The sequence below is a fragment of the Cyrtonyx montezumae genome, unplaced genomic scaffold, assembly GCF_038088225.1.
Source record: "Cyrtonyx montezumae isolate F1298 unplaced genomic scaffold, pur_monq_1.0 scaffold_23, whole genome shotgun sequence".
NCBI classification, from domain to species: domain Eukaryota; kingdom Metazoa; phylum Chordata; class Aves; order Galliformes; family Odontophoridae; genus Cyrtonyx; species Cyrtonyx montezumae.
In genome coordinates, this window is record NW_027071970.1 from 10030135 (window position 1) to 10053700 (window position 23566).

The window sequence follows — 23566 nt, forward strand, 5'->3', positions numbered from 1 at the left end:
CACCCCCATCCCCACCCCCACCCCCACCCCCACCCCCGGGCTGCCCGCCCACACCTGCCCGACGCGCTGACTTGTCCGTCCCATTTTCTGTGCATCTCTGCTCATTTTGAAACAAAAATCTTTCTGTACTTTTTACAAAGCATATATATATATATTTACAAAGCGGTTCTTTCGACATCAACGTTTTTAAACCGAGAAATTCTCCCACACTTTAGAAAAGCACGGGGTCCCCAGCACTGCTGCGAGTACGGCAAGGAAAGCCAGCGCCAGCCCGGCGGCCAGACACCGCGAATACGGCTCTCCTGCAAAGGAAAAGGACAAACAGCTATAAGCACGAGAGCTACACCTTAGTACAGACACCAACCCAAAAGAGAGACGTTTCTTCTGCTACTCTAAGAAATGAATGCATTCCCGGGGAAAACAAAAATTAACTGACTACTTCTGGACTTTGAAATGCATATTTCCTACTCCGGATCATTGTTCCACAAAAATTCACCACACTCAGTGATGTTTCAAAGAAATAAAGGCAGTTCGTGGTGTTGCATGTTGCTGATTATCCCTACCTGTGTAGAATCGTGTCAGTGGATAGAACAGCTGCTGCCAGCACACGTCGTTTCGATCACAGTCAAATTCGGTGTAATTAATCTGAAATCTGAGAAACAAAAGTGCTCATTAAAGCACAGTGCCAGCAGGACAAGTAGAAGAAAGGGGGGATAGGTGACCAGCTTAAGGAGGAAGAAAAAGTTATTCTATACATTTTCCCTCTGCTGAAGGCAGAACTTCGTTACCTTTCACCTTTCTAACTCTGCAAGGTGATGCAGAGGCTTCTGAGGGAACCCCCTGCAGCACAGCTGTATGCAGGAGGTGCCAGGACCTTCCTGCTCTGCACTCCAGTGGATCACAATCACCCTTTGACCCACGTGAATTACATTTTATCTGCTTAACTTCATGTCGAGTGTCAAAGTGCTTACAGAAGTTACCTGGTCATCGGAGCCGGGGGCTGAGCTGGCACCTGGATAAACTGAACAGAAGCAGTGATGGGAAGAAGGCTGGCAGTGTTCCCACAGGTAAGCCCACACTGGAACTGCCATACGACTGTTGAGTAACTGGAAGAACATGTGTGACCATTACTAGAGGGCTGCAAATGGAAATGTAAAGCTTAAACAAAGCCATGGAAGGAGCGTTTAGGAGAAGGCTGATGATCACTGGATCTTCATCACCACAGACATGAGGTGGATTGAACACATTTTCGTTGGTAAAAATCCATCTGGATATAAGCAAGTCTCAAAAATGAAATGTTTATTATCAAATTCCCAGAGACACAGCTGTGCTCTACCTGATCTGCACAGCGAGGATCTCTTCCCTGGGAATCCCCTGCACTGCCCCCACAGCTGCAGAAATGATGCGGATGTTGAGATTGGCAGGAATGTCTGGACAGGTGCCTGTCAGATTTCCAGGGCTTGCACTCACGTTTGGATTAGATGGATCAAGTCCTGTGGAGGAACAGAGTTAAACAGATACTATGGAAAATATGATCTCTTCCATACGTATATTACTGTCACACTGCAGTGAAACATGGGTAACTGTTGCAGAAAAATATTTTCTCTATATGAAATATACATAAAGAAGCATATAGTTCATCACCAGAGGAGTGAAATACCAAACATCACATCAACAGACTGATAGTTAGACACATCTGCACTATGTATGTATGAAGTTATACGTGTCTGTGCATATCTGGATGGACCCAGACATCTTCAGGCACCTGAGATTACCTGCTGGTTTTATTCTGAGATCTTCTAAGTGCACATTTTAACCATGTGGACTATGACTAAAACCACCACCATCACTCACGTATAATTTCCACCCAGTCGTTGAGATCACTGGAATTGGAATTGCTTCTCTTTCCAACATGAGTAGCTCCTATTAACGAATTCAGTTTTGCAGTTACATTTCCTCTGCAAAACAAAAACATCAGCTCACACAAAAAGCAAATCCACTGCATAAACGGGGTTACAGTATTGCTGTTTCCTCTGAAAGATGCTGTCACTCAGTTAAAACAAACCTCAGCTACTGAATTTTCTGCTAAAGGGAAGAAGCATTCCACTCCAGCATAACCCTCACCTAAATACAGGGAAATCTGAATGAAAGCACTGCAGTAAATTTCCCTTTAAAAAAGGAAAAGCATCAACCACAGAAACATGCAACGTATAGGAGAACATCTGAAAAGAATGCAACAGTGCTGATGATAGAAACCTGTAAAAAATGAACAATCAACACAGCTCACCTTAAAAGGCTGCAATCTTCATTAATGCCAACCTCCAGAATGCATCCAGAGAACGAGTCTACCCCAAACACAACCGCTGTGTGAGCAGCTTCTGTACACAGACCTCGGTCAGCTGTGAATTGAGAAGATCTTATCTGAGGATTCTCACACTAACCCTTCAATCTCCAGCTCTCAGCACTGTGCAAAAATTGCACACGTTAGGATGCAAAACACCAAGCAGTACAATTCAAACATGAAATCAAGTCTACTCCATCCTAATTCCATTATCCAAGAAAGCAAATTCACATGCTCAGCAATCTTACGAACTTAGCAACTGCTCAGCATTTTAAACCTTCATTTTATACTGAGTGCTCAAGCATTCCAGGATACTTAAGGTACTTTGTACTCATTAAATGCAAATTCTCCAATCAAGCTTGAATAAAGGCTACAGAATAGTGCAGAAAAGCACAGTTTGACATAGAAGAGATTCTGAAGTAAAACATGTATAAGAAGAAAACATTTCAGTATTAACTAAAGTTGAGGATGCAACCTTATGACTCAGTACCTGGCTGCCATATTTTTAAGCTGCCAGCAGTATCAGAAGCATTCATATTTGCAGCTCTCACTGGATTTCCAACTTGATAACCTAAACACAGAAGAAATTGTGAACACGTTATAAGAACCTATAAGCATTAATATTAATGCTGACTTCTCCATTACAATAGCCTCATTTTAAATAATCAATATTGAGCTTAAAAGCCAATCACTATTATTACAGCTGACCACACAAGAAGAGGGGAGGAGGGGTACCAATGTAAGTGTGAAAGTGGTATAAAACATGGGCACTGGTAATGACCAAGCCAGTACAAAAATCTGTTCTTCTAAGAAGCAAAATAAGGCATTAATACCTGGATTATCAGACATGTCTGCTGTGTTATCACTCTTTAAGCTTACAAATTCAGCTGTGAATCTCTGTGTCAGTATTTCTGGTAAAAGAAAAAGAAATGGCTTTACTTTCAAATACGTAAATTAGCAGCAAGTATGCTGTTTATATGGGATACAAATCTCTATCCTTCATCAGCACCTGACCATTCAGGATAATACAAACTGATGGAAATATGCCTGGTACATTTTCTTTCCAGAGTCCAAAGAAAATTATTTTCAATCAATACTACTAATGAAGATATCCTATCAAAGAATTTGCATGCTTAAGAAACAAAAAAGTAAACAGAAAATCTGTAAAATAAATGTCAAGATACCTCCATCACATAAACTTCCAAAGAAGACTGTGACATTTACTCCCTCTATGTTGTCATCTTCCCAAATGAATGCATAATGCTCTGCAAAAGTTACATTTTGACACGAAACCCCAGCACTAGGAAGGCCTTCTGCACAAGAAAAGAAAACATGCTATAAGCAAAAGCACTGCCCATTAGAAAGCTCTAGCTGAAAAATAACTGAAAAATCTCTTACGATGTTTATCAAAGTTACAGAAAATATATCATTCCTCTTTTTGATATTTATTTTACTGTTTAAGTCTCATCATGCAAGGACTCTGTGCTGCATTGACAGTGGAGTCCTTTCGTTTATCAATACTCTTAACACCTGCAGTTCCAGTTCCTGTTGCAGTTCACCCCTCTCTCTCCTTACGAGCCCATCATAAGGCTTTACTCCATCAACTACTGGGGCTCTCTGGACTCAGGATTCCCTCTCCTTTCATTTCACCCCACCATCATCTCCCAGAAAAATTAGTATGGATTCAGCACTATCTGTATTATCCTCCCCACAGACTGGGAACCACTATTATAAAATAAAAACTTCTTCATTGGCTCAAGATCCTTATAAAGGCACAAGAGTGTACAAAACACAGACACATCCTGCCACTGCTTACAGGCAGCCTGCCCTGTCTGGCTTTTTGTCGGGGTTTTTTTTTCCCCAAATATTAGAAAACATACAATATCCTTCCTAGGAATCACAACAGGTAAACATTTCAGGCACTGAAGTCATCTGTGTCATCCAGGTTAGTTAAGAAACATGCTAACTACAAAGCAGAAACATACCCCTTTTAGTGACGAATTTGCCCATGTCAGTGATGGTTCTGTAGATCACATTTTGTTGGATGAATTCTGAGAATAAAAACAACCACTGCAGTAATCCCAATAAAAGAGGCATACACTATATCACATCCAAGGTACACTCCTTTTTGTTATGAAAATTGAGTATACTTAGAAAGTTAATTTTGGTAATGACCAAGCAGGTTACGTATTATCAAAGCATAGCTAATTACCTCTGGACCTTACAGAGGTAGTGTAGATAAACAAAATTAGACAATTTAATTAGGTAGCATAAAATAAACTCTCCTCATGTTGGTAATCGCATCATGTCAAACTCCAGAATGATGTTTCATATGTTTATGCTTTTGTAATGCAGAAAGTAAGCACTTCTAACTTTTAAAATGATGGTACTGCACCTCCTGACAGAGGCAAGGAAGCAACAAGGATATGAAAACAGTACAAGAGATGCTTCCTTGTGCCTCTTACAGCCATACGAGACACCAGAAACATATGAATAGGAAACAAAGGCTAACTCCACTGCTTCTCGTATCCTCAGGCTTGGGAAATTTGGAGAAGCTTGGTAGAAGGTTATCAGAAACAGGATGGCAACATCCCTAAACACCAAACTGTAGCTGTGTAGCTACCATATCAACAGTCCTCTCATTCATTCCAACTCTGGGGAACATAAGCACATTTCTCTCAGGGCTACGCAGTGTACCTCCTGTTCCACTGTTGATTCTCACATCATGGGGCAGTCCTTCCTTGTAAGATGCTAACTCAGTAAGGCACTTCACATCAAAGTCCTGCAGGTATGCCACAGGGGCGTTTCCAACACACTGCCCCACCAGGGATTGCTGCAGGTAGTTCAACAGAAACATGCATGTTAGCCTTAAAATGAACAGCAAGAAAAAAGCACATTAGTCAATAAAATGTCCCAACAATGTACTACAGCCACACGTGATTGACAAACAAGTAATCTGCATAAAAGAGATTGTAATTGGTTGTAATTCTTTTGAAAGCTATCAGTTTTAATACGCAGTCTGGAGTCATCAAAATTAGATAAATTAATGGTAACTAGCAAGTCTGCAACACAGAGAAGGACTTAAAAAAAAGAATACAGCCAGATCAAACAAAGAGAAAGCAACTACAGTGATCAGCAATGCAACAGGCAAAGGAAAAAATACAGCAATACAATAAGCCACAAACCACTAATTGAGATGCAAATCTTGTTTTTATCTCTTGAAATAATTAAAACATTACCATCTGGAGGGGTGAGCAGGGGATTAGGAAAGATAATGACTATTTTTAATAATGATTTTGTGCTTGGTGAGAAATATATTCCACCAGTTCACAAGAGCAAGTTACAGAACTTGGTTACAAACACAAAAGAATGTGATAAATGGAGAATTTCACACGAGCCAAGAGGAATCAGAAGCTCCTAAACATGAAGTGATTACCTGAGGGATGGTAAAATACTCATCATCCTCTGTCATGATTGGATCCCCTGGTCTGTAACCAGTGAAAAGTCTCCCAGGAGAAGTTTCTACAGGGATCTTAAATGGAGGAACTCCAGGTGCAGAACTGCAAATAAGTTCAAAAAGGAAACAATTCTTTACTCTCTACGTTTCACAAGTAATTAAATGTCTGCCTCCAAGTCCCACACTCTCATAAGTACCAATTATATTTCTCCATTTGCATTTAAAGTCCCCAGTTTAAAATTATAATTTCAAAATAATTTCACTGTAAAAACACTACACAGTTTCAATATAATGTCTAAAATGCGTGTTGAGAAAAGAAGTATTTTAAGACTTACATAGAGCCATCATAAAAATAGCCAAGAAATGGTGTATTGTTAAGAGAAGACTGTACACAAAGGAAGGGAAACCAATCAGGAGTATATTCTGTTGTCTGTGTAGAGCACAGCTGATCAAAAGGTGGGTTTACATCCCCACCAAACACTCCAGTGAAACACGATCCTTTAAATAACTGCTTCAAGTCTGGTGTACACTCCTGAAAGGGAAAAGAACGTCTTAGTGCAGGAATTGCTCTACCATAGCCACTACTAACCAAGCCAGCTCTGTAGACAGATGTCATATTTACTATTAGAAATACCAGAAAACCCAGGCATACACTCCTTACGGTTTGAAATACTCAGTAATTCTCTCTCTTTCTCTCTCAAGACAAAAGAAAGAGCATAGAAATTTTGAAAACATTTCATCAAAGTTTAATATGAAATAAGTACCGGATCACAGCAACAACGAACATCACAAGCTCCATCTGTCAAGTCACAAGGACACGAGCCCAAGGGCTGAAACACCTGGTTAGGGATGACAGATGCATTTTCTATAAAAGAGTTACAAGAAAAGAAGAGAAAATTCAGGTCACATAGACAGGAATCGCAAACATCAGACCACACACACTACAGCTTATTCCACTTGCATATTAATTCTTTATCCTTAAATGCTAACGAAATTTAATCTCTCATTGCTGCCCAAATCTCACATTTTCTTTTTTTATAAGTAAAGGGAAAGTTAATACCACTTCTTTTTCAGGATATCCAAGCACTTACCCGACACATTTCCCATAAAGGAAGAGTTGGCATATATTTCAGCTTGAATTAGGAGATGTGCCAGCACCACTGAACCACTGCAAGCTAAAACCTGAAGCGTTTCTACCACACAGAGAGGTGTTGTGCAGCAGTTGGTGGCATTGGGCAAACATAACTGCAGATTTCTAGTGAAGGTTACAGTCACTTTGGATGCACCCTGCAAAACACAAAATGACAGATTCAACAGCTGGCATCAAATTAGAGTTCTTTCTACCATTACTCGCCAGGAAGCATAGGCAGTTCTGGAGAGGAGGACGAGAAACTAGTAACAAAGCTGCACCTTAGCAACTTCCAATGCGGGTATCCAGATGATGGGACACTTCAAAGGCAAAAAGGGCAAGGCACTCAAACTGAGCCGTTAGTAAAGTAACATTACACTAGCACTTCCAATATATGATCCGTCAAGCCTTCCTATTTTAGGTAAGAATCAGTGTTTTACATACCACACCAGGTGCTACGCTCAAATCCCAATCACCAGCTCTTTCACTTCCACTGCAGTTTGGAACTTGCAAATTTCCTATATCAAAATAAAAACTTAAGTATGTCCATCTGTTTCACCATCACTTAGAAAAGACTGGGGGGGGGAAATAAACTTCAAACTTCTCCCATGTTTTCAAGCTGTCACATCCCTAAGCCCAGACAACAGAGTCAGCACAGGAATAAGGGATTGAGCACACAATCCTTCAGAGTTCTGATTGCAGTGATAATTAAAGCATTGCATAGTGGGACAGGACGGGCTCTGAGCGGAGCTGTGGTGGGGCCGGGGGGCAACGAGGGGCCCTCACAACTCAAACGGTCCTGTGATGGTTCTCCCAACCGCACCGCTGTTATTTGGGTAATTTTAGTGGCAGGAAAAAACGTTAAGAATTCGAGTGTAGTGGTGGGTTGTGTTTTTTGTTTTCGAATCTGCATGTCAATAGAGCATTCTTACCTGTCTCTTTATCTATAGCATCTAAAACAATAGAAAAATTAACGGCTGAAGAATCTCCAAGAAAAAACGAATTGACTCTTAGCCCAGACATGTGGATAAACGACGGCTGAAAGACTGGGGAAAAAAAAAAACAATACAAAAAACCACATAGTAACACACACAGACACCGAAAAACCGCCACAGCTGTGAGGCGCACCGTGCCGTGCCCCTCAGCGCGGGCAGGATGCCGCGGCCCATCCCGTCCCTCACGCACGGCTCCCTCCCCTCAGCAGCCGCCTCTCTCCTCCCTTTCCCTTTCTGTTTCCCTTTCTTTCCCTCCCACCCACCGGGCTCCCCACGGGGCTGCCCCGCGCACGGAGCCGCCAGCAGCAGCGGTATCAGCACGCCGAGCCCGGCGGCCGCCATGACGTCAACGAGCGCCGCGCCGCCCGACCGCCATCTTGAGGCGGCAGTGCCGCTGCTATGGCAGCGGGGAGGGCGGGAAGCGCTGAGGGACGGCAGCTCCGCCTCAAAAACACGCAGCGCGCCCTGCGAGAAAAGGGCCGACTTTATTCCAAAAGCTTTAGTAAAGTGAATTCGAGATATAGCCTTCAAACAAAACGGCTCCTGGCGACGAGGCTGCGCGCTGATGACGACAGCCGCGCTGACCGCAGACAGATGTGCACTGGGTCGTGGCACACACGGCTGCACACATTGCAGATAGCGGTGTTGTGCTTTTAACCAAAGCAACATGTGGAAGCACACTGTATGCTCTCATGCTCAGATACATAACACACTGATCCAAAACCATTCCAGTTACAACGCACAACACTGAAGACTAACCATCTAACATTTACATTTTACAAAGAGACCCCTTCTCACTAATGAATGTGGTCTTGTTTCTCTGGAGAAGGGCACCTCTACATCACTGCGCCAGTGGCAGCTATCTGCTGAGCAGCAGCTCTCCAAGTGGGAGAGAACCAAAAGCACCATCAAAGGAAAAAAAAGAATATAAAAACATGAGTGTGCACGTGCCAGAGAATTAACACCCATAACAGGAAGGTGTGTTCTAAGCCATCTTGAAACGTTCGGCTTTCTTATTCTGAATTTGACCCCATTTCAGTGCCCAGAAAGCCACTGAAAGCTCACAGAATGCTGAAGTCCTTGGATAGCAGTGCTGAGATTCAGACCCTACACGTCAGCAGGGGTCATAACATACCTCTGCACCAACATATGATTAAAAACAATCAGTCTTTCAAAATAACTTGGAGGTTTGAAACTGCAGTGGCAAGAATACTTCTAATTCGTAATATCTTAACAACCTGTAACTTCCGGTTTTTATTACAATGAATAATTGGAATTTAAAGCAACACAGATTACCGGCTAATACAGGGATTTGTTACTAAGTAGAAAACATGACTTAAACGCTTTAAGTAAAAAAGTAGTAAGACTGCATACAGTTCTCTTTCATATCCTGTAAAAAGTGCCATCAACTTCTCAAGAACGTTCCACTTCATGGAACCACAGGAGGAGGTAACAGTGTATTTACATTGCATTGTTATACAGACAACTTTAATTTCTTCTTCTTAGCTTTCATGACAGGTGGCAGCGATATCTTGAAAGCAGTCCTGAAATAACATAAAAAAGGAACTGTCAGATACAACAAATGTATTTTCACACCCACTCTTGAAATAACAAGAAATACTTACTCGCACGTACTGCAGATAGGACTGAAGTTGCAGAATACTGGAAAATAAAAAAACTGGATGCCATTAAGATAGTTCATTTTGAATGTAGGAAGTAAATGCATATTGATAAACTTACTTGACAAGCACACAGAGCATACGTAACCAATTTCAATGAGATTTCGATGACAGAAACATGCAGCTCTGTAGTCAACATGAACAGGAGGTGGAAGCACAAGCTGCGATCTCTGCTCTTGATCAGGGAGAAATACCCACTATATAAACAGAGAAAGATTTAATGAGGAAATTGCTGTGTTGCCATGTAAATGAAGTCAGTAAGATTTCACATCTGACAGAGGAAAAAGCACGTGAAGACATACCAACAAGTACTGCAGGAGGGATGGCAGGTGGGGCACTTTCAGGTATATGCCCCCTGTAATGTCACAAGCCTGGAGAGCAGAGAGCATGATCAGATAGTTCACTACTAAAAGGAAGGCAACAGTTTCTACTAGTCATGGCAAAAGAAGAACAAAACAGTAATAAACTGGTACAACTGGTGGGTACAAGAAGACTTTTTTTTGAAAAATAAATGCTGAGAAGAGAGAGAGTTTTACCAACATAAAAATACCTAGACGCTGTCACATTGAAGAGTGTAATAACGTCTCTTTTTCTGGTTTAAAAAATATGCAAGTGCTTTAAAATACATCAAACTATCTAGCATCAAATAAGTATGAATTACTGTAAACAGCAAATAAGAATAGGGAGCCTGTACCTGTTGTAGAAGGCCTGAATCAGAGTCCAAGACACAAGCATCAATCAAAACACTCTGCAAGCAAAGAGATCCACAAAAAAAAAAAAGGAATTCAGCTTGGAACAAAGGATAACATCAATGTCATCCATGTTTTACCAGCTGCAGGACCACCGCAGCAATAAGAAAGCTCCTTCCCTTGTTCAGAACAAACATCCACATTTCTAACACCTCCCTTCTAATGCATGGCAGTAAGAAAACTATCAGCAAAGGTATCTCGAACACTGAACCCACAAGGCAGGACAGAAGGCTGCTGCCCAGACTTTCACAGCCATCTCTAAATAGTCCAACAAATGCTTCGTGATAAGATGAAGCAATAGGATCTGATTTTTAAATTTGGCTACCTTTCACCCTTTTTCATGATGGTCTTCACTTAAAAGATTCCTTAACCAGATCCCAGTCATAACATAAATGAACAATTTTTCTCACTCTTTACACACTAATGAAAGATGATATATATCAAACAGCTTCACCTGTTTCTGTGCTGCAAAGATCACATTCATGAAATTCATATATTGGAATGCACTGTCTTCTGCAGCTTTTATGACCTAAATAAAGCAATTTACATTTGTTAGCCCATTTAGTATGGATAGATTTCAAGACTAATAGAAGGCTAACAGCAAAGCTCTTACCAAAATCCTTGATTTCATCTCCTGATTGGCTGATTATAAAAAGAAAATAAAAGCACATGAGTACATCTACCCCCTGCAGTTGTCCTTACAATACTGTAGTACCTGACACTTTAATCAAATATCCAACAACCAAAAGAACAGATCTAATAGCTCAATTAAAGCGCATGTATGAAACTGTCTAATAGTTCAGCTGGTATAGAAAACAGCAGAAATATGTGACAAACATCTGTAGGATAATTCAGATATGTTATGAAAGTGAGCCTATTTCATGTATTGTCCAAAAGCAATTAAGTATTGAGCCAAAAAGAAATAGCGAAGGCTGTTCATCAGCAACTCATTGCTTCAAACACCTATCTCAAGTTAAAGGGTATATACACAAACTTGCTTTTATGCAAATATGCTTTTTTTTTTTCTGTTACTGCTATTCAGTTTTTTGTTTAAGCACTCAAAAGGCATTACCTTTCATCTCTTTGCTCATCTTGTTAATATCTACATTAGGTGACATTAAGGAATCTACATTCTATTCATAGAAGCAACACCAGAATCGCAGTGAGAGTGATCCACACTTATTAGGCAAACGTTTCACTCGTGAAAATTAATATAGAATACACTAATAGTCATGACTTGATTGAAGCATAATTAATGTTATAAGAAACAGCCTTAAAGAAACAGATAAAACCTTTGAAAACTCTGTCATCAAAAGGATACAACAAAGTGCTTTAGCAAGTGACCCTGCTAGGAGAGTCTCTGTTTGCTGGCCCACCATGTCAGCTGCAATGCAAAATACAGAAATTACTTTCATATGCAAAAGCATTCACTAAGCCCGATCACACGTGGTGCTGCAGTTTTACCTTTGCCATATTAAATCAGTGCAGTCCCCCAGTGTCAATCAAACTCCCCTAATCTGAACATATTAACATTCAAATGATCAAAAGAAAGTAAATTCCTCCAACTCCTTGAGAACATTTTGCAATTCTGTGTATGAAACCCAGTATTTTCTTTTCCTTACTTTTGGTCATGAGGTCTTTAATCTCTTCAGCAATTGCATCATTTATTGCTGTTAACAGCTCATATTTCCCATCCTTGCTGCCGGAACAATTAGACTCCACAGAATTACCACCATCCCCAAAGAGGTCTGCAGAAGCCCAACGCTTCCCAGGGTACAAGAAACGGCTGAAAGAGAGGAAGAACAAAGCACTATGGCTGCCTAAAGGCCTGTAAGGAAAAAGCCACCACACACTAGCCACTACAGACAGCAATATTTTGATGTAAATTTTCAAATAATTTGAATTCTTTAGACATTAAAGAGGTTACACAAGTCAGGAATTGTTCATGCCCCGGATGGTTCCCCTCCCACCTTTTAAGACATGTTTTAAGCAAACTGGCAAATAGACACCACACCTGCACTTGCACAGAGATTCTGAGACTTGTGAATATCTTTGTAGAAAATGTCAACCAAATAGGAAACTCCTGCCACTTTCATTCTCTTTCTTGCTCTGAGTAAGGCACTGAACCAGGTCATTTCTCTCCTACAGTGTATTGGGAGACAGACATAGGAAAACACAGTTCAAAGAGCCGTGGTGGTGAAGCTGCTATACCTTTCCTGCGTGTGACTCGCCATCACAGCAAGCTTGTTGGTGCGACTCATGAACAGGTGCGAATTGCCCAGAACCATTGCTGCATCGATGCATTTTGACAGGGTGAACTGACCCAAAAAAAGGAATAATTCAGCAAGATGACACGTACAGTTAACTGACACACAGAACTGCTGTTAGAACTGCAAGATGTAGAGATTCCTTTCAGACAGGAAGCATCTAAGCAACACTTTGACAAATGCATGACCACAGAACCATATGTGTACCCTGTGCCAGTGCCTCACCACCCTCAGTGTAACAGCTTGGGCCTGATCCCCAGTCTGGATCCCGCCCTTTGAAGCCATTCCCCCTTGTCCTAGCACAGAGACGCTGCTGAAGTCTGTCCTTTCTCGCAACCCCATCAGACCCTGTTGGGCCGGGCTCAGCTCACCCGCAGCGCTCTCTTCCCGGGCCGCACAGCCGCAGCTCTCAGCCCGGGCTCGCACGGAGCTGTCCCACCCCTCGATGGCTTTTGTGGCCCTCTGCACGCACTATGTCTCTACTGAGGGCTCCACACCTGGACACAACATCCGTTCAAATGAGCATCCTAACACTGACGATACCTGATGACACCAGCACTGCACAGAAACCAAAGGCTGATCCTATCTGCTGCCCGTTTGCTATCACTTTTCGCATTTCCCACCGCCGTTTCCCGAGGACTCCCTCCGGAGTGGCCGCTGCGCAGTGCCCGGGACGCACCTCAGCCTCCCCCTGCGCCCGCTTCCCCCACCAGATGGGGTTGGCGTCGATGACGATGACCAGCAGGCTCAGCTCCTCGTCTGGAAAACAGACAGCGCTCACTGCAGGAGGCCGCTCCCGGAGCCGCGGGGGTTGGGTTGGGTGGGGTTGGGTTGGGTGGGGTTGGGTTGGCCCGGCCCACCCTCAGCCCCGGAGCCCCGGAGCCCCGGAGCCCTCGGTCACCGCCGCTCACCCGCGCCCATCCCGCCGCGCCGCGGCGCCCTCCGATGACGTCACGATGACGTCACGTGGAGCGCTACGTCACCACAGTGCGCCGCGCGGGGCGGGGACGGCCATGAGCACGGACGGTAACGGGGCGCTGCGGGAGGCGCGGGGGGGCCGGGCCGGACCGGGCCGGACCGGGCCTGAGGCGGCCCTTTGCCTTTCAGACCTGATCGAGGCCTTCAGGGCGCAGCTGAGGGACGACCCCGACGTCGCCTCGGCGGTGGCCGCCATCCGCGCGCTGCTGGGCTTCCTCCGGCAGGACCGAGGTGGGCGCCGACCTCCCGCGGCCGGGTCCGAGCGGGGGAAGCCCGGCCCTGACCGCGCCGCTTTGCCCCCCTCCCCCAGGAGAGACCATCCAGGGCCTGCGGAGCAGCCTGCGCGATGCCATCGATACGCTGTCGCGGGTGGACTCGTCGGTGGCCGTCAACTCCGGCGGGGAGCTTTTCCTGCGCTTCATCAGCCTCACCTCGCTGGAGTACTCGGTAAGGCGCGGGCTCGGGCCGAGCCCCGTGTTGCAGGCCCGACCGGCGGCCTCGCAGCAGTCGCTGTCTTTCCCAGGACTACTCCAAGTGCAAAGAAATCATGATCGAGCGCGGGGAGATCTTCCTCAGGAAGGTGTCTCTCTCGAGGAACAAGATCGCCAAGCTGTGCCATCCCTTCATCAGAGACGGAGCTGTAAGTAGGGCACGGCAGCCTGCTCATGTCACAGCTCTGCTGCCTGCGGTGCTGGGAAAGCACAGGAGGAAGGGGTGAAGTGCACTCATATCCATGGCAGCAGTGGCAGAGGGGGACAGTGTTATCCCTGTGTACCCACAGAAGCCATGGCTTTATTTCATAAAGGCTCATCTCGTCCCCTCCTATTTCCGTGCCGTGTGTTACCCTGTGCTCCACCCTGAGTGGTGCTGAAGCGTCACAAAATGAAGTTGCCATTTAATATACTGACCCTTGGCAGCATCAGGGCTGCCATGTCAAATCCACCTCACAGAGTGGCTTACTGTCCTACAATTTGTAGAATCAGCAACATTGTAGAATTAAAGAACCATTTCAGTTGGAAGAGACTCTTAAGTCTCATATAGTCCCACTGCCCGCAGTGCACAGGGACACCCACAGCTCCATCAGTGCTCACAGCCCCATCCTCTGCCCACGGGTGGCTGCAGGGACAGGGCACCACCACCTCTCTGTGCACCCTGTGCCACTGCCTCACCACCTTTATCATAAACAACTTTTTCCTTAGATCCATTCTAAATTTTCCCTCTTTTAGTTTGAGATCATAACATCATATGTTAATAACATTAACAGATGTGAAGTAAAGGCCCCGACACCACTAACTGAAATGAATGTTTTTTAAAGCTCAGCAGAAGTAATATTTAATGTTTTCTGACAGAGGATACTGACACATGCCTACTCAAGAGTGGTCCTCAGAGTGCTACAAGCAGCTGTTGAGGCAAAGAAGCGATTCAGCGTTTATGTTACTGAATCACAGCCAGACCAAGCAGGGCAAGTGTTCATTAACCTGTGTTTCATCTTGGTTAAGAAGATAAACTACAACTAGCATCAGATCTGTTCTAACTTAAGAAAAGCTGTTAGCCTTTTAAGTAGTGATGGGTTTCATTCTTTCAGATATTCTTTTTCTTGCATCGTCTTTAAAGACTTGTAAGCTTTGTATTTGTTACTTAATAGGCAAAAAATGGCAAAAGCCCTGAGGAAGCTGAACATTCCTGTTACTGTAATACTGGATGCTGCAGTTGGGTAAGCGTGATCATTAAATCTTAAATGGTGTTCATCCCCATTTTATTTTAACATTGTTATATTTAAATTCCATGGAAGGTTGGTCTAACTACAGAAATTGTTGCTTAGTTTGTCACAGTCATCCAACGAGCAAAGCAAGTTACACCTTAACCAAATATGCCTGCTGCAAAACCAGAACTTTGATGTTTGCCTATTAGGTCTGACTCCATCAAACTAAGCATAGAGCTTGGGGAGATGTAGAGGAGCCGAGGTACTAAAGAAAGCTACTTTGATTTTTCTACTTTATAAATGTTGTTTGTTTTTAAGCTAAATGTTCAATTACAGCATATATTGCCATGTAATGACTACAGTTGATCAGTTTCTCCCATCACTTACACAGCTGTCAAGGTCAGATACAGCTTGTACCATTCCTGCTGAGCAAGGTGAAAGCTCATTCCAAAGATGTGTAACAACATGCGGTCTTACTTAGCTAATAGTAGCTAAAGCTACTTCAGAAAAGGGAGAGGCTGTTTGAATTCCTTCTCTCTGTTGTGTTCATCGAGTCATCTGTCACATTATTTACTAAGACTTGCATTTTTTCCCCTCCTTCAACAGCTATATTATGGAGAAAGTGGACCTGGTCTTAGTTGGTGCTGAAGGTGTAGTTGAAAGCGGAGGCATTATTAACAAGGTAAAAGAGAACCTGTGGCACCATTCTGTAAACTCCACACTGTTAACATTTTTCTTGGATATTAATCAGTGTAAGTCTGTTTTTGTTGGAAATGTGGCAATATTAAGTCATATTAGTACTAATATTAATATGCTATTTTCTGTATGTGTCCACAGATTGGCACCAATCAGATTGCTGTGTGTGCCAAAGCTCAGAATAAGCCATTTTATGTGGTAGCAGAAAGCTTCAAGTTTGTAAGACTCTTCCCTCTGAATCAGCAGGACGTCCCAGATAAGTTTAAGGTAAGAGAAATTCAGGTTGCTTCCTGCCAAACTAAGATCCACTTACATGTCTGCGAATAATTTTCTTCTAAGCACACCTTCATTCATTTGGATCCCTCTACTGTAGTTTACTTGACACAATAATTGCTCTGTGTCCAGCAGCCACAATTTGTCTTAATACTCTCACTGAGTTAGGAAAGCAGTTCCTTTGGGGCAGAGGAGTAGCCATGGGCAAGAAGCAGCTCCATCAAGACACTTCAGAACTAGAAGTTGTTTGTTGTATAGAACACTTGGGACCAAGGTGGCAGCGTATGCTTCACTTTAACACAGTCTTCTTCCTTCTGTTTTACCACAAACATCTGCTGAGGATCATAGCACTGCCCTTGGCCAAGAGAGGTTTTCGTTTGCAGCTGTGTAACAATTAACAGTCTCATTTCCTTCTAGTACAAAGCAGACACTCTGAAAACAAGTCAGAATCTAACAGAGGAACATCCCTGGATTGACTACACGTCCCCATCGCTGATTACATTACTGTTTACAGACCTTGGTGTGTTAACTCCATCAGCTGTCAGCGATGAACTCATTAAACTGTACCTGTAACTCAATGGATGTGGTGTGCACTGTGTACCATCTTTGGTGACTATCACAGTTCTGAGAGCCTGGGAGCTGATACAAGTTGGGTGGACGTGGTGAGGAGACACCAAGAAAGGATTCATGTCATTACTGCCTTCCTGAGTTGAGGCAGTGCCTGCAGATGGACCACTGTTTAAAGCAAAAAAATCCAAGTTGCTGCAGCTTCTGAACGCCTTAAATAAATTATCTGAAAGAAGGGTACCAAGTATGTTGATATAGTAAAGCCCTGAAATAAATGCACTAAGGGAGAGCTGCAGCTCCAGCCAAATCATACCAGGGCAGTGCTTTTAGCTTTGTTCTTAACTGCAGTTCTTAGTTGTGTTTGTGGAATCCAGGTTTCTTTATGAAGAAATTAGATCCATTCCATCCTCTGTGTTGTTATTTTGTTATAAAAATACACGTTTATTGAAATGGGAGTATCTTAATGTGACAGTCAACACCAGCCTTCAGTCTCAGTCAGCAGCAGCTCCTTTGCATTTACTCTGGCTACCTGTTAGTCTCTTCTCAAACTCTTCTTCACTAATTTTCCCCTTCTTTAATCTTTTCAAGAGCCTTGTGTCATTCAGCAACTCTTCCATATCCTCATCCTCCATATCAGAGCCCTGTTAGCCATTGAAATACCACAAGTTAAACACCACCAAAAGGCTTTCCTTCCATACAGCTGAACACAACAGAATTTTACAACCTAGATTTTGCCAGCAGTGCCCGAGCAGGAAATATACTCAATTTCTACAACAGATCTATCAGACTAACTTGGGAATATAAAAAAGCAACAAGAAAAAGAACTGTCACTGAAGTGCTGCTGGGCCCTTACAGGCAGTGCCCATCCTGGCAGCAATATGCACCATCACCCGAGTGATGAGAAACTATTTCAGTGTTTGGCTTTAAAAAGCTTTCCTTTATGCAGTGCCTGTCCAGGACCAGAAAGTCGTTTTTTTTCTGTGATTCTGTTCTGCATCTCACTTCTGTCACTCTCAAATCCCACTGCTCTCTGCCTTTGGAAGAACATCCTGTGCTATAGTAATGACATGCAGTGTGATAGAATGGCTACAGTTTACCTCTTCATGCTTCCTTTTAGCTGCTACTTTCCTTTTCTTCTCCCTTTTGGCTTTCTGCTTTGACCAGGATTTGTTTTTTATGGTTTTCTTTTTTCCTCCACTTTCCTCTCTTTCCTTTCTCTGTTGTTCTAGTTGCTTTTGTCTCTGTTTTTCTCTATTTTTATCCTTAAATGCGATGGAGTCTGTATTAACAGTGACTGGAGTAAAGTCTGGAAAACATTTTCCTCTTAGCTCAGGCATCTTGGGCATTTTTAACAAGGCAAAACCTTTGGCAAGACTAGCAAAGTCCAGATCTGTTAAGATAAAGATTACAAAGTCAGTTTCCTGCTGGATAAAAAGTTAACTTAAAAAGTGACAGGAAAAAAAAACAAGCCGTGAAACATTACCTTGAAATTTGTACTGAATAGCAGTAGCAATGCTTGATCACACTTATGCTCAGGTCTGTTTTAGTCAGACTTATTAATAAAATGTTTTCTCTGAAAATTATGAGAAACTGCTAAAACAAATGAGAGTTCTGTCACAACTGGACACTGCAGACATAATTCTGAGAGCAGAAAGCTGTAGCTTCTGGATAATAACATTGTGGGGTTTTTTGCCAAACCAAATATTGTCTTCTGAAGGACAGTAAAAGCTGCCCAGCTCGTGCTGGGAATTACCTTTTATTCGGAAGATCAGATTGCATTCGTGTTTGGCATAGGCCTGGATGTAAGACACAAATGCCTTCATCCCTTTCTCAAACACAGCTCTGTCAGCTAGGGCCATAGACTTCAGTTTTGGAAGAAGATCTAACACGTTTCCCTGTGGTTTCATTTCCTGCATGGGACACTGAAAACCGAAAAAAAGAAATACAAAAAGAAAGGCAAAGTTCAGCTGAATGACTTAAAAACTGCTATGAAACTTCAAACACATTTCTTCCCCAGCTCAGTAAGTTCTGAGCTGCGTTTGCTGTCGTTCACACAGGGAGCAGTTGAATTTGGTGATTAATAAGCAGCTCTTCTCTTTATTTAATTATGCACTTCTGCTAAAGCATTATCTAAGCATATGATCTTAAGCCCAATGAATTCTGACTTAAAATGCCTGTCATGAAGATTTAAGTCTGTCTGCTCCCTTGCCCTTTTTTGCATAGGGTTGCAATAGAAGTCCACTGACCTTCTGATTGATTGAGAGAAAGTTAATGTAAGATTCTTCCATGGGAAGCAGAAACACAAGTGCACTGCCAACATTGCCAATCCGTGCTGTTCGACCGCAGCGGTGCACAAAGGCACTGGAACAAAACAGGGATAACTCAAGGAGAGATGCTCGGTCTGACTCCCAAGCATTACTGAGCAGAAGCACAAATCTGATGCAATGGAAGACCTGCAGTGCTCTAACTAAAGTTATGAGTAGCTAAACTTATAACTTCAGCTACAGGAAAACTATGACAGCAGAAGTAAAATTACGTGCTCCTCTCACGTGAACGCTCAATGTACCATTTGAAATAGCTGTCTGTGCTCTGTGCTCTCATTCACACCTCAGCCTGTCACATCCATACCCTTACAGCAGGGAGCCTCTCTGCACAAGCATCAGTGGCAGCCACCTCTTTCACTTTGCACACCACGCATACAAAGCCAATCAACTTCATTCACATCAGTTAGGATAAAAGTTGCCGCTTTCTTGTCGGAAGGTCGCTCAACTTCCTGAAGGCAACAAGCAAATACGTGTCCTCAGCTTATACCTAAACAGTACAGTAGAGAAAGAGAAAGGGCACAGGAGCACAGGAGAGAGAGACGTGGAACTGTACCTTGCACTGCTCGGTGGGTCATACTGTAAAACCCAGTGTACTTCTGGAATGTCTATGCCACGAGCCATCACATCAGTGCAAACTAAAATCCCACTGGGAAGAAGAGAAAACGTTTTTTCACTCAATGTCATTTTAGAAAAGCAAACTGTCAGCCACAGTTAAACATCTCTTCCTGCTTCCACTTGTGAGCAGTGCAGCCTGCCTGGTTCTTACCCCGGGAGCTTCCGGAACTCTTGAAAAATCTTGTTCCGCTTGTGTTTCATTTTCCCATGAATGCACATTATTTTCACTTGTTTCATTAAGGACTCCAAAGCCTTCCCATAGTACTCCACACAGGCACACGTGCTGTTGTGATGGAGACAGAAAGGTAAAAGATCACGCTGTATTTCTGATCCGACTTCAGAACGGTCTGAGCCTTTCCAGAAATACCCACTACTGTCTGTTTGCATCTAAAATACACACATCCCTTCCATGATTAACATAACATCTATAACCTTTACTTTTATAGTCCTTATAACGCTCACGCTAACACAATCCTGACAGGAAGAAATGATCAATCTCTTTCTATCCTCTTTCTTTAAGGCAGCTATTAAAATGCAGCACGTTTAACATAGCTGTATCCATATCAACAAAAAGCAGCTTTGGAATTTAAGGAAGAAACCACTCTGTCTTCACCATGAAACACTAACAGGATTACCTGAAAAAGACCAGATGTTTTTCCTGTTTGTGCTGTTGCAGAAAGTGCACCAACTGATTAAATTTTTCATCTGCTTTGCAAATCTACACAATGCAAAAGGAAAAAAAATATATATGTAAGAAAATGGACGATACAAATTGATCTGCCAGGTTCCTCCTTTCATTACACACAGATGTTTGGTCAGGGAGGCACAGCAGTGCAGCAGTCTGGGATCACAACTCCTGGCCAGCCAAACAAAACCAACAGCTGAACTCATGCAGCAAGAATAAGAATTGAGGGCAGACCTCCTCAACGTGGCTGCCAATCTTCAGAGAACTTCCAAGACTTTCACGTCTTCTGGTTCCTTTGTTAATGTGACCCTAAGTGGTCATGACTTAAAAACTTGACAGAACCAGGGAGAAAGAACAAGAACTCTCCCAAAGCACAGAGCTCATACCATGTAGTAGTTCTCCAGGCGTGTTGGGGTTTTCTGTGTGTTGCTTGCTGCCACTCCCTTCTCCTTCACTGAGATGCGGACAGGATTCCGGAGACCTGCCCTCACCAGGTTCTCCACCTCTTGAGTCTGAGTGGCTGAGAACAGACCTGTCCGCCTCTGCTTGGGTAAAAAGGCCAGAATGGCATTTAAACTGCAAGTAAAAACATGCGAGACATAAATGTGCCAAGATTTCCCTCAGATATGAGTTTAATCACGGGAAGTATCAGCCTATCAACAAAACAGCTTTTATCACTAAACGTCAGGTATCTTCTATTCAAGTATTTATCATAACATTGCAAGAAAGTCACCTATGCTCACTTGTTACAGCATTTTAAGCCACTGTGGTGAGCCAGTACTGATATCTAAATGAATACGTGTTAATGGGCATCAGAAAAAAAGAAATCTTAAACTCTGCATTTGTCAAGCAAGCACTCCTGCCTGATTCTTTATACAGCAAACAGAGGCAAAAGAACAAAACAGAGTGCTCACTTAAAGATGAACTCATTCAAAACTTCAGATGTGTAACAAGAGTCTGTTATTTAAATATTATTTAAATACCTTGATTCAAAGCCCATATCAAGAAGTCTGTCAGCTTCATCCAACACCAACACATCAAGAGACTTCACGCAGCTTGCGAGGTCCAGCCCATCTGCTTTTCTTCTGAACAGATCCTCCAATCTGCCCGGCGTAGCTACAATGATGTTCCCCCTGTTTGTGACAGTGACACAGCAATTTTGTAACCATGGAAGCTCACGCCCTTGGTGGAGCTGCTAACAAGTATCACAGCACAAACATGCACTCAAAATGAATACATTCTGCAACAGAATAATTTCAGTGTGCCACTGCCTGTGTTTATATCCCAGTGCCTTTCAGACAGCGTGTTGATAAGAGGAAAAAGCCCTTGTGAGCTTTTTTCCAAGCTCACCATTGGTGGTAAAGATAGTTCAGAAGATTATTAATGACTACTGAGAGCAACTATCAGCTAGAAGAAATGTTTCATATTTCTGCCCAAAAGCCAGAGGCAAATAAAATGGCTTCAAAGTTCCTCCATGAGTATCAGCACTGAATTGCTCCAATTATTCAACGTCACAGGAATCTCCTGCTGCTAAAAAATGTACAAGGAGGAACTGCAATATTCAGCTTTCAGCTCACCATGCAGTACACTGTTCTTTACCCAGACAGCATGGAAATGGGACTGACTCCACAGACAATCCCTGCTTCTTACCTCACTGCCATCTGAACTACAGCTCATTTTACTCCAGTGAAATAAACCACAATTTCTTCAGTGTATACCCAACATATTTATGCAATACCATCAAGTGGCAGCACCAGCAAAACCAGACCAAAACTGTAATCTGAGTGTTCTAATGACAAGGAAAAAAACACAACTGTGCGGCACTGGCAGCGATTACAGACAAACAGCTTACCCACATTCTTTGAACTTTTCAACATCTTCCATGGGATTCCTACCACCAATTAAAAGGATCTGACTGAAACAATAAACAGAAAGATTTAGGTCATCTTTAAATTTTGTGAGATTATGAATGACAGAAGTCCAAAGACTTTGGAACTTTGGTCATGAAAAGCTTCAGGTTCACCCACCTAAACTTGGGCAAGTGTTTCGTGAAGTGTGATAGCACCTCATCGATTTGAATAGCTAATTCTCTCGTTGGTGTGATAATTATAGCTCCAACCTGCAAATGGAATGAACTTATGGAAAACGACAGAATCTTTGCAGAACAATCACTTGAAGGTCAATGAATATGAGGCTTTTATGATCCTGGCTTTACTTAAATCATTCCCAGTAGAATCATTTCCATAGAAAAGACATCTGAAAGAACTGCTACAACAAAGTGCTCAAGCAGCAGTAGCTAATAACAATATTTAAGCAAGAAATTGGTACGAGTACCTTACAATGTATTCAAAGTTAAGATGCAAAAAGTACTCGAAGACTCCTGCCTGCAGTACATCCTCTTATGTGACCTTTTAAGATACACTTCTAATAGCTCAGAACAAGTTTATTTCAAATAAAAAGCTGTATCTAAGTGCACAGAAAGCACCCCAACATTAATTCTTGTCCCTCCATACCAAGGGGTCACTTTATATATTCGTTTTGACCTCGTGGTACATTTACTGAGGTCTTCAGTGGAACTGATACATCGTGAAAACAAATTCAAACCGAACAGCTCAACCTTACCTGCATTTTCTTCAGCTTTTCTTCCCGTCTGAGAAGAATTTCTAGTAGGGGAATGACGAACGCTAAGGTTTTGCCACTGCCCGTTACCTGCGAGAGGGAACCAGAGTCAGCGCCCTCAGCCGCGGACACCGCGAGGAAAGCGGCCCGGGCACGCAGCGCTCACCGCTTCCGCAGCGACGTCCTTGTTACTCATGAAGAGCGGAATGGTCGCGGACTGAAAAGAGACAAAAGCACCGCGTGAACGGATTCGTTTCTCTCTCGCGGGGGCTCCGCTCCCCCCAGGAGCCACCGAGCGCTACCCGAGCAGACCCGGGCGCCCCTTCCTCAGGCTCTCCGTCCTCAGCGCCGTCCCCTCACCTGCACCGGGGTCATGCGGTGGAAGCCGAGCTCCCGCAGCGCCCGCAGCACGGCCGGGCTGAGCGGCGCGGGCAGCGCCGTCCAACGGCCCTCGGTCACCGCCTCCATCGCGCGGGGCCGCGAGCACCGC

General features: G+C 43.3%; 4 protein-coding genes across 5 annotated transcripts; 1 reads left to right on the forward strand and 3 right to left on the reverse strand.

Moving 5' to 3' along the window:
- Window positions 1-135: 135 nt before the first annotated feature.
- Window positions 136-8312, reverse strand: TCTN2 (tectonic family member 2). The gene is made up of 18 exons (XM_065739145.1): window positions 8186-8312; window positions 7860-7973; window positions 7372-7445; window positions 6890-7085; window positions 6563-6663; window positions 6134-6330; window positions 5778-5901; window positions 5039-5174; window positions 4327-4392; window positions 3526-3654; window positions 3175-3252; window positions 2832-2912; window positions 2288-2399; window positions 1855-1958; window positions 1337-1493; window positions 981-1106; window positions 564-652; window positions 136-302 (listed from the first exon to the last, which is right to left on the reverse strand). The coding sequence occupies exons 1-18, from the start codon at window positions 8262-8264 to the stop codon at window positions 187-189; spliced, it is 2079 nt and encodes a 692-aa protein (XP_065595217.1). The 5' UTR covers window positions 8265-8312; the 3' UTR covers window positions 136-186.
- Window positions 8313-9160: 848 nt separating this feature from the next.
- GTF2H3 (general transcription factor IIH subunit 3) lies at window positions 9161-13538 on the reverse strand. Of its 2 annotated transcripts, XM_065739146.1 has the most exons (13): window positions 13529-13538; window positions 13297-13376; window positions 12562-12668; window positions 11973-12136; window positions 11672-11734; window positions 11423-11452; window positions 10964-10992; window positions 10805-10879; window positions 10296-10349; window positions 9904-9972; window positions 9663-9798; window positions 9548-9584; window positions 9161-9466 (listed from the first exon to the last, which is right to left on the reverse strand). In XM_065739146.1, the coding sequence occupies exons 1-13, from the start codon at window positions 13536-13538 to the stop codon at window positions 9397-9399; spliced, it is 924 nt and encodes a 307-aa protein (XP_065595218.1). In that variant the 3' UTR covers window positions 9161-9396. The 2 variants fall into 2 exon arrangements, with proteins under 2 accessions (XP_065595218.1, XP_065595219.1); XM_065739147.1 differs by lacking the exons at window positions 13297-13376; window positions 13529-13538 and adding an exon at window positions 13161-13220.
- Window positions 13539-13617: 79 nt separating this feature from the next.
- Window positions 13618-17057, forward strand: EIF2B1 (eukaryotic translation initiation factor 2B subunit alpha). Its single transcript, XM_065739148.1, has 9 exons — window positions 13618-13643; window positions 13725-13826; window positions 13906-14042; window positions 14119-14235; window positions 14945-15057; window positions 15241-15309; window positions 15904-15979; window positions 16135-16260; window positions 16684-17057. The coding sequence occupies exons 1-9, from the start codon at window positions 13631-13633 to the stop codon at window positions 16837-16839; spliced, it is 909 nt and encodes a 302-aa protein (XP_065595220.1). The 5' UTR covers window positions 13618-13630; the 3' UTR covers window positions 16840-17057.
- A 67-nt stretch (window positions 17058-17124) lies between these two features.
- On the reverse strand, window positions 17125-23544 carry DDX55 (DEAD-box helicase 55). Its single transcript, XM_065739149.1, has 14 exons — window positions 23437-23544; window positions 23243-23293; window positions 23080-23166; window positions 22485-22576; window positions 22310-22372; window positions 21441-21590; window positions 20844-21033; window positions 20408-20490; window positions 19924-20055; window positions 19711-19803; window positions 19080-19194; window positions 18587-18755; window positions 17931-18223; window positions 17125-17474 (listed from the first exon to the last, which is right to left on the reverse strand). The coding sequence occupies exons 1-14, from the start codon at window positions 23542-23544 to the stop codon at window positions 17325-17327; spliced, it is 1776 nt and encodes a 591-aa protein (XP_065595221.1). The 3' UTR covers window positions 17125-17324.
- Window positions 23545-23566: the final 22 nt, after the last annotated feature.

Excerpts from the sequence above, each read along its gene's own strand:
- TCTN2 (XM_065739145.1), bottom strand. The coding sequence starts at position 8,264 with ATGGCGGCCGCCGGGCTCGGCGTGCTGATACCGCTGCTGCTGGCGGCT. Across the intron at positions 7,086-7,371 it reads TGAGCGTAGCACCTGGTGTG|GGTGCATCCAAAGTGACTGT; the intron begins GTATGTAAAACA and ends TGTGTTTTGCAG. Across the intron at positions 303-563 it reads ACTGACACGATTCTACACAG|GAGAGCCGTATTCGCGGTGT; the intron begins GTAGGGATAATC and ends TTTCCTTTGCAG.
- GTF2H3 (XM_065739146.1), bottom strand. Across the intron at positions 10,880-10,963 it reads AGATGAAATCAAGGATTTTG|GTCATAAAAGCTGCAGAAGA; the intron begins GTAAGAGCTTTG and ends TGCTTTATTTAG. Across the intron at positions 9,799-9,903 it reads CCCTCCTGCAGTACTTGTTG|TGGGTATTTCTCCCTGATCA; the intron begins GTATGTCTTCAC and ends CTGTTTATATAG.
- DDX55 (XM_065739149.1), bottom strand. The coding sequence starts at position 23,544 with ATGGAGGCGGTGACCGAGGGCCGTTGGACGGCGCTGCCCGCGCCGCTC. Across the intron at positions 20,056-20,407 it reads AAACATCTGGTCTTTTTCAG|CACGTGTGCCTGTGTGGAGT; the intron begins GTAATCCTGTTA and ends CCATCACAACAG. Across the intron at positions 18,224-18,586 it reads TCTGATCTTCCGAATAAAAG|ATCTGGACTTTGCTAGTCTT; the intron begins GTAATTCCCAGC and ends TTATCTTAACAG.
- EIF2B1 (XM_065739148.1), top strand. Across the intron at positions 13,827-13,905 it reads CTTCCTCCGGCAGGACCGAG|GAGAGACCATCCAGGGCCTG; the intron begins GTGGGCGCCGAC and ends CCCCTCCCCCAG. Across the intron at positions 16,261-16,683 it reads ACGTCCCAGATAAGTTTAAG|TACAAAGCAGACACTCTGAA; the intron begins GTAAGAGAAATT and ends ATTTCCTTCTAG.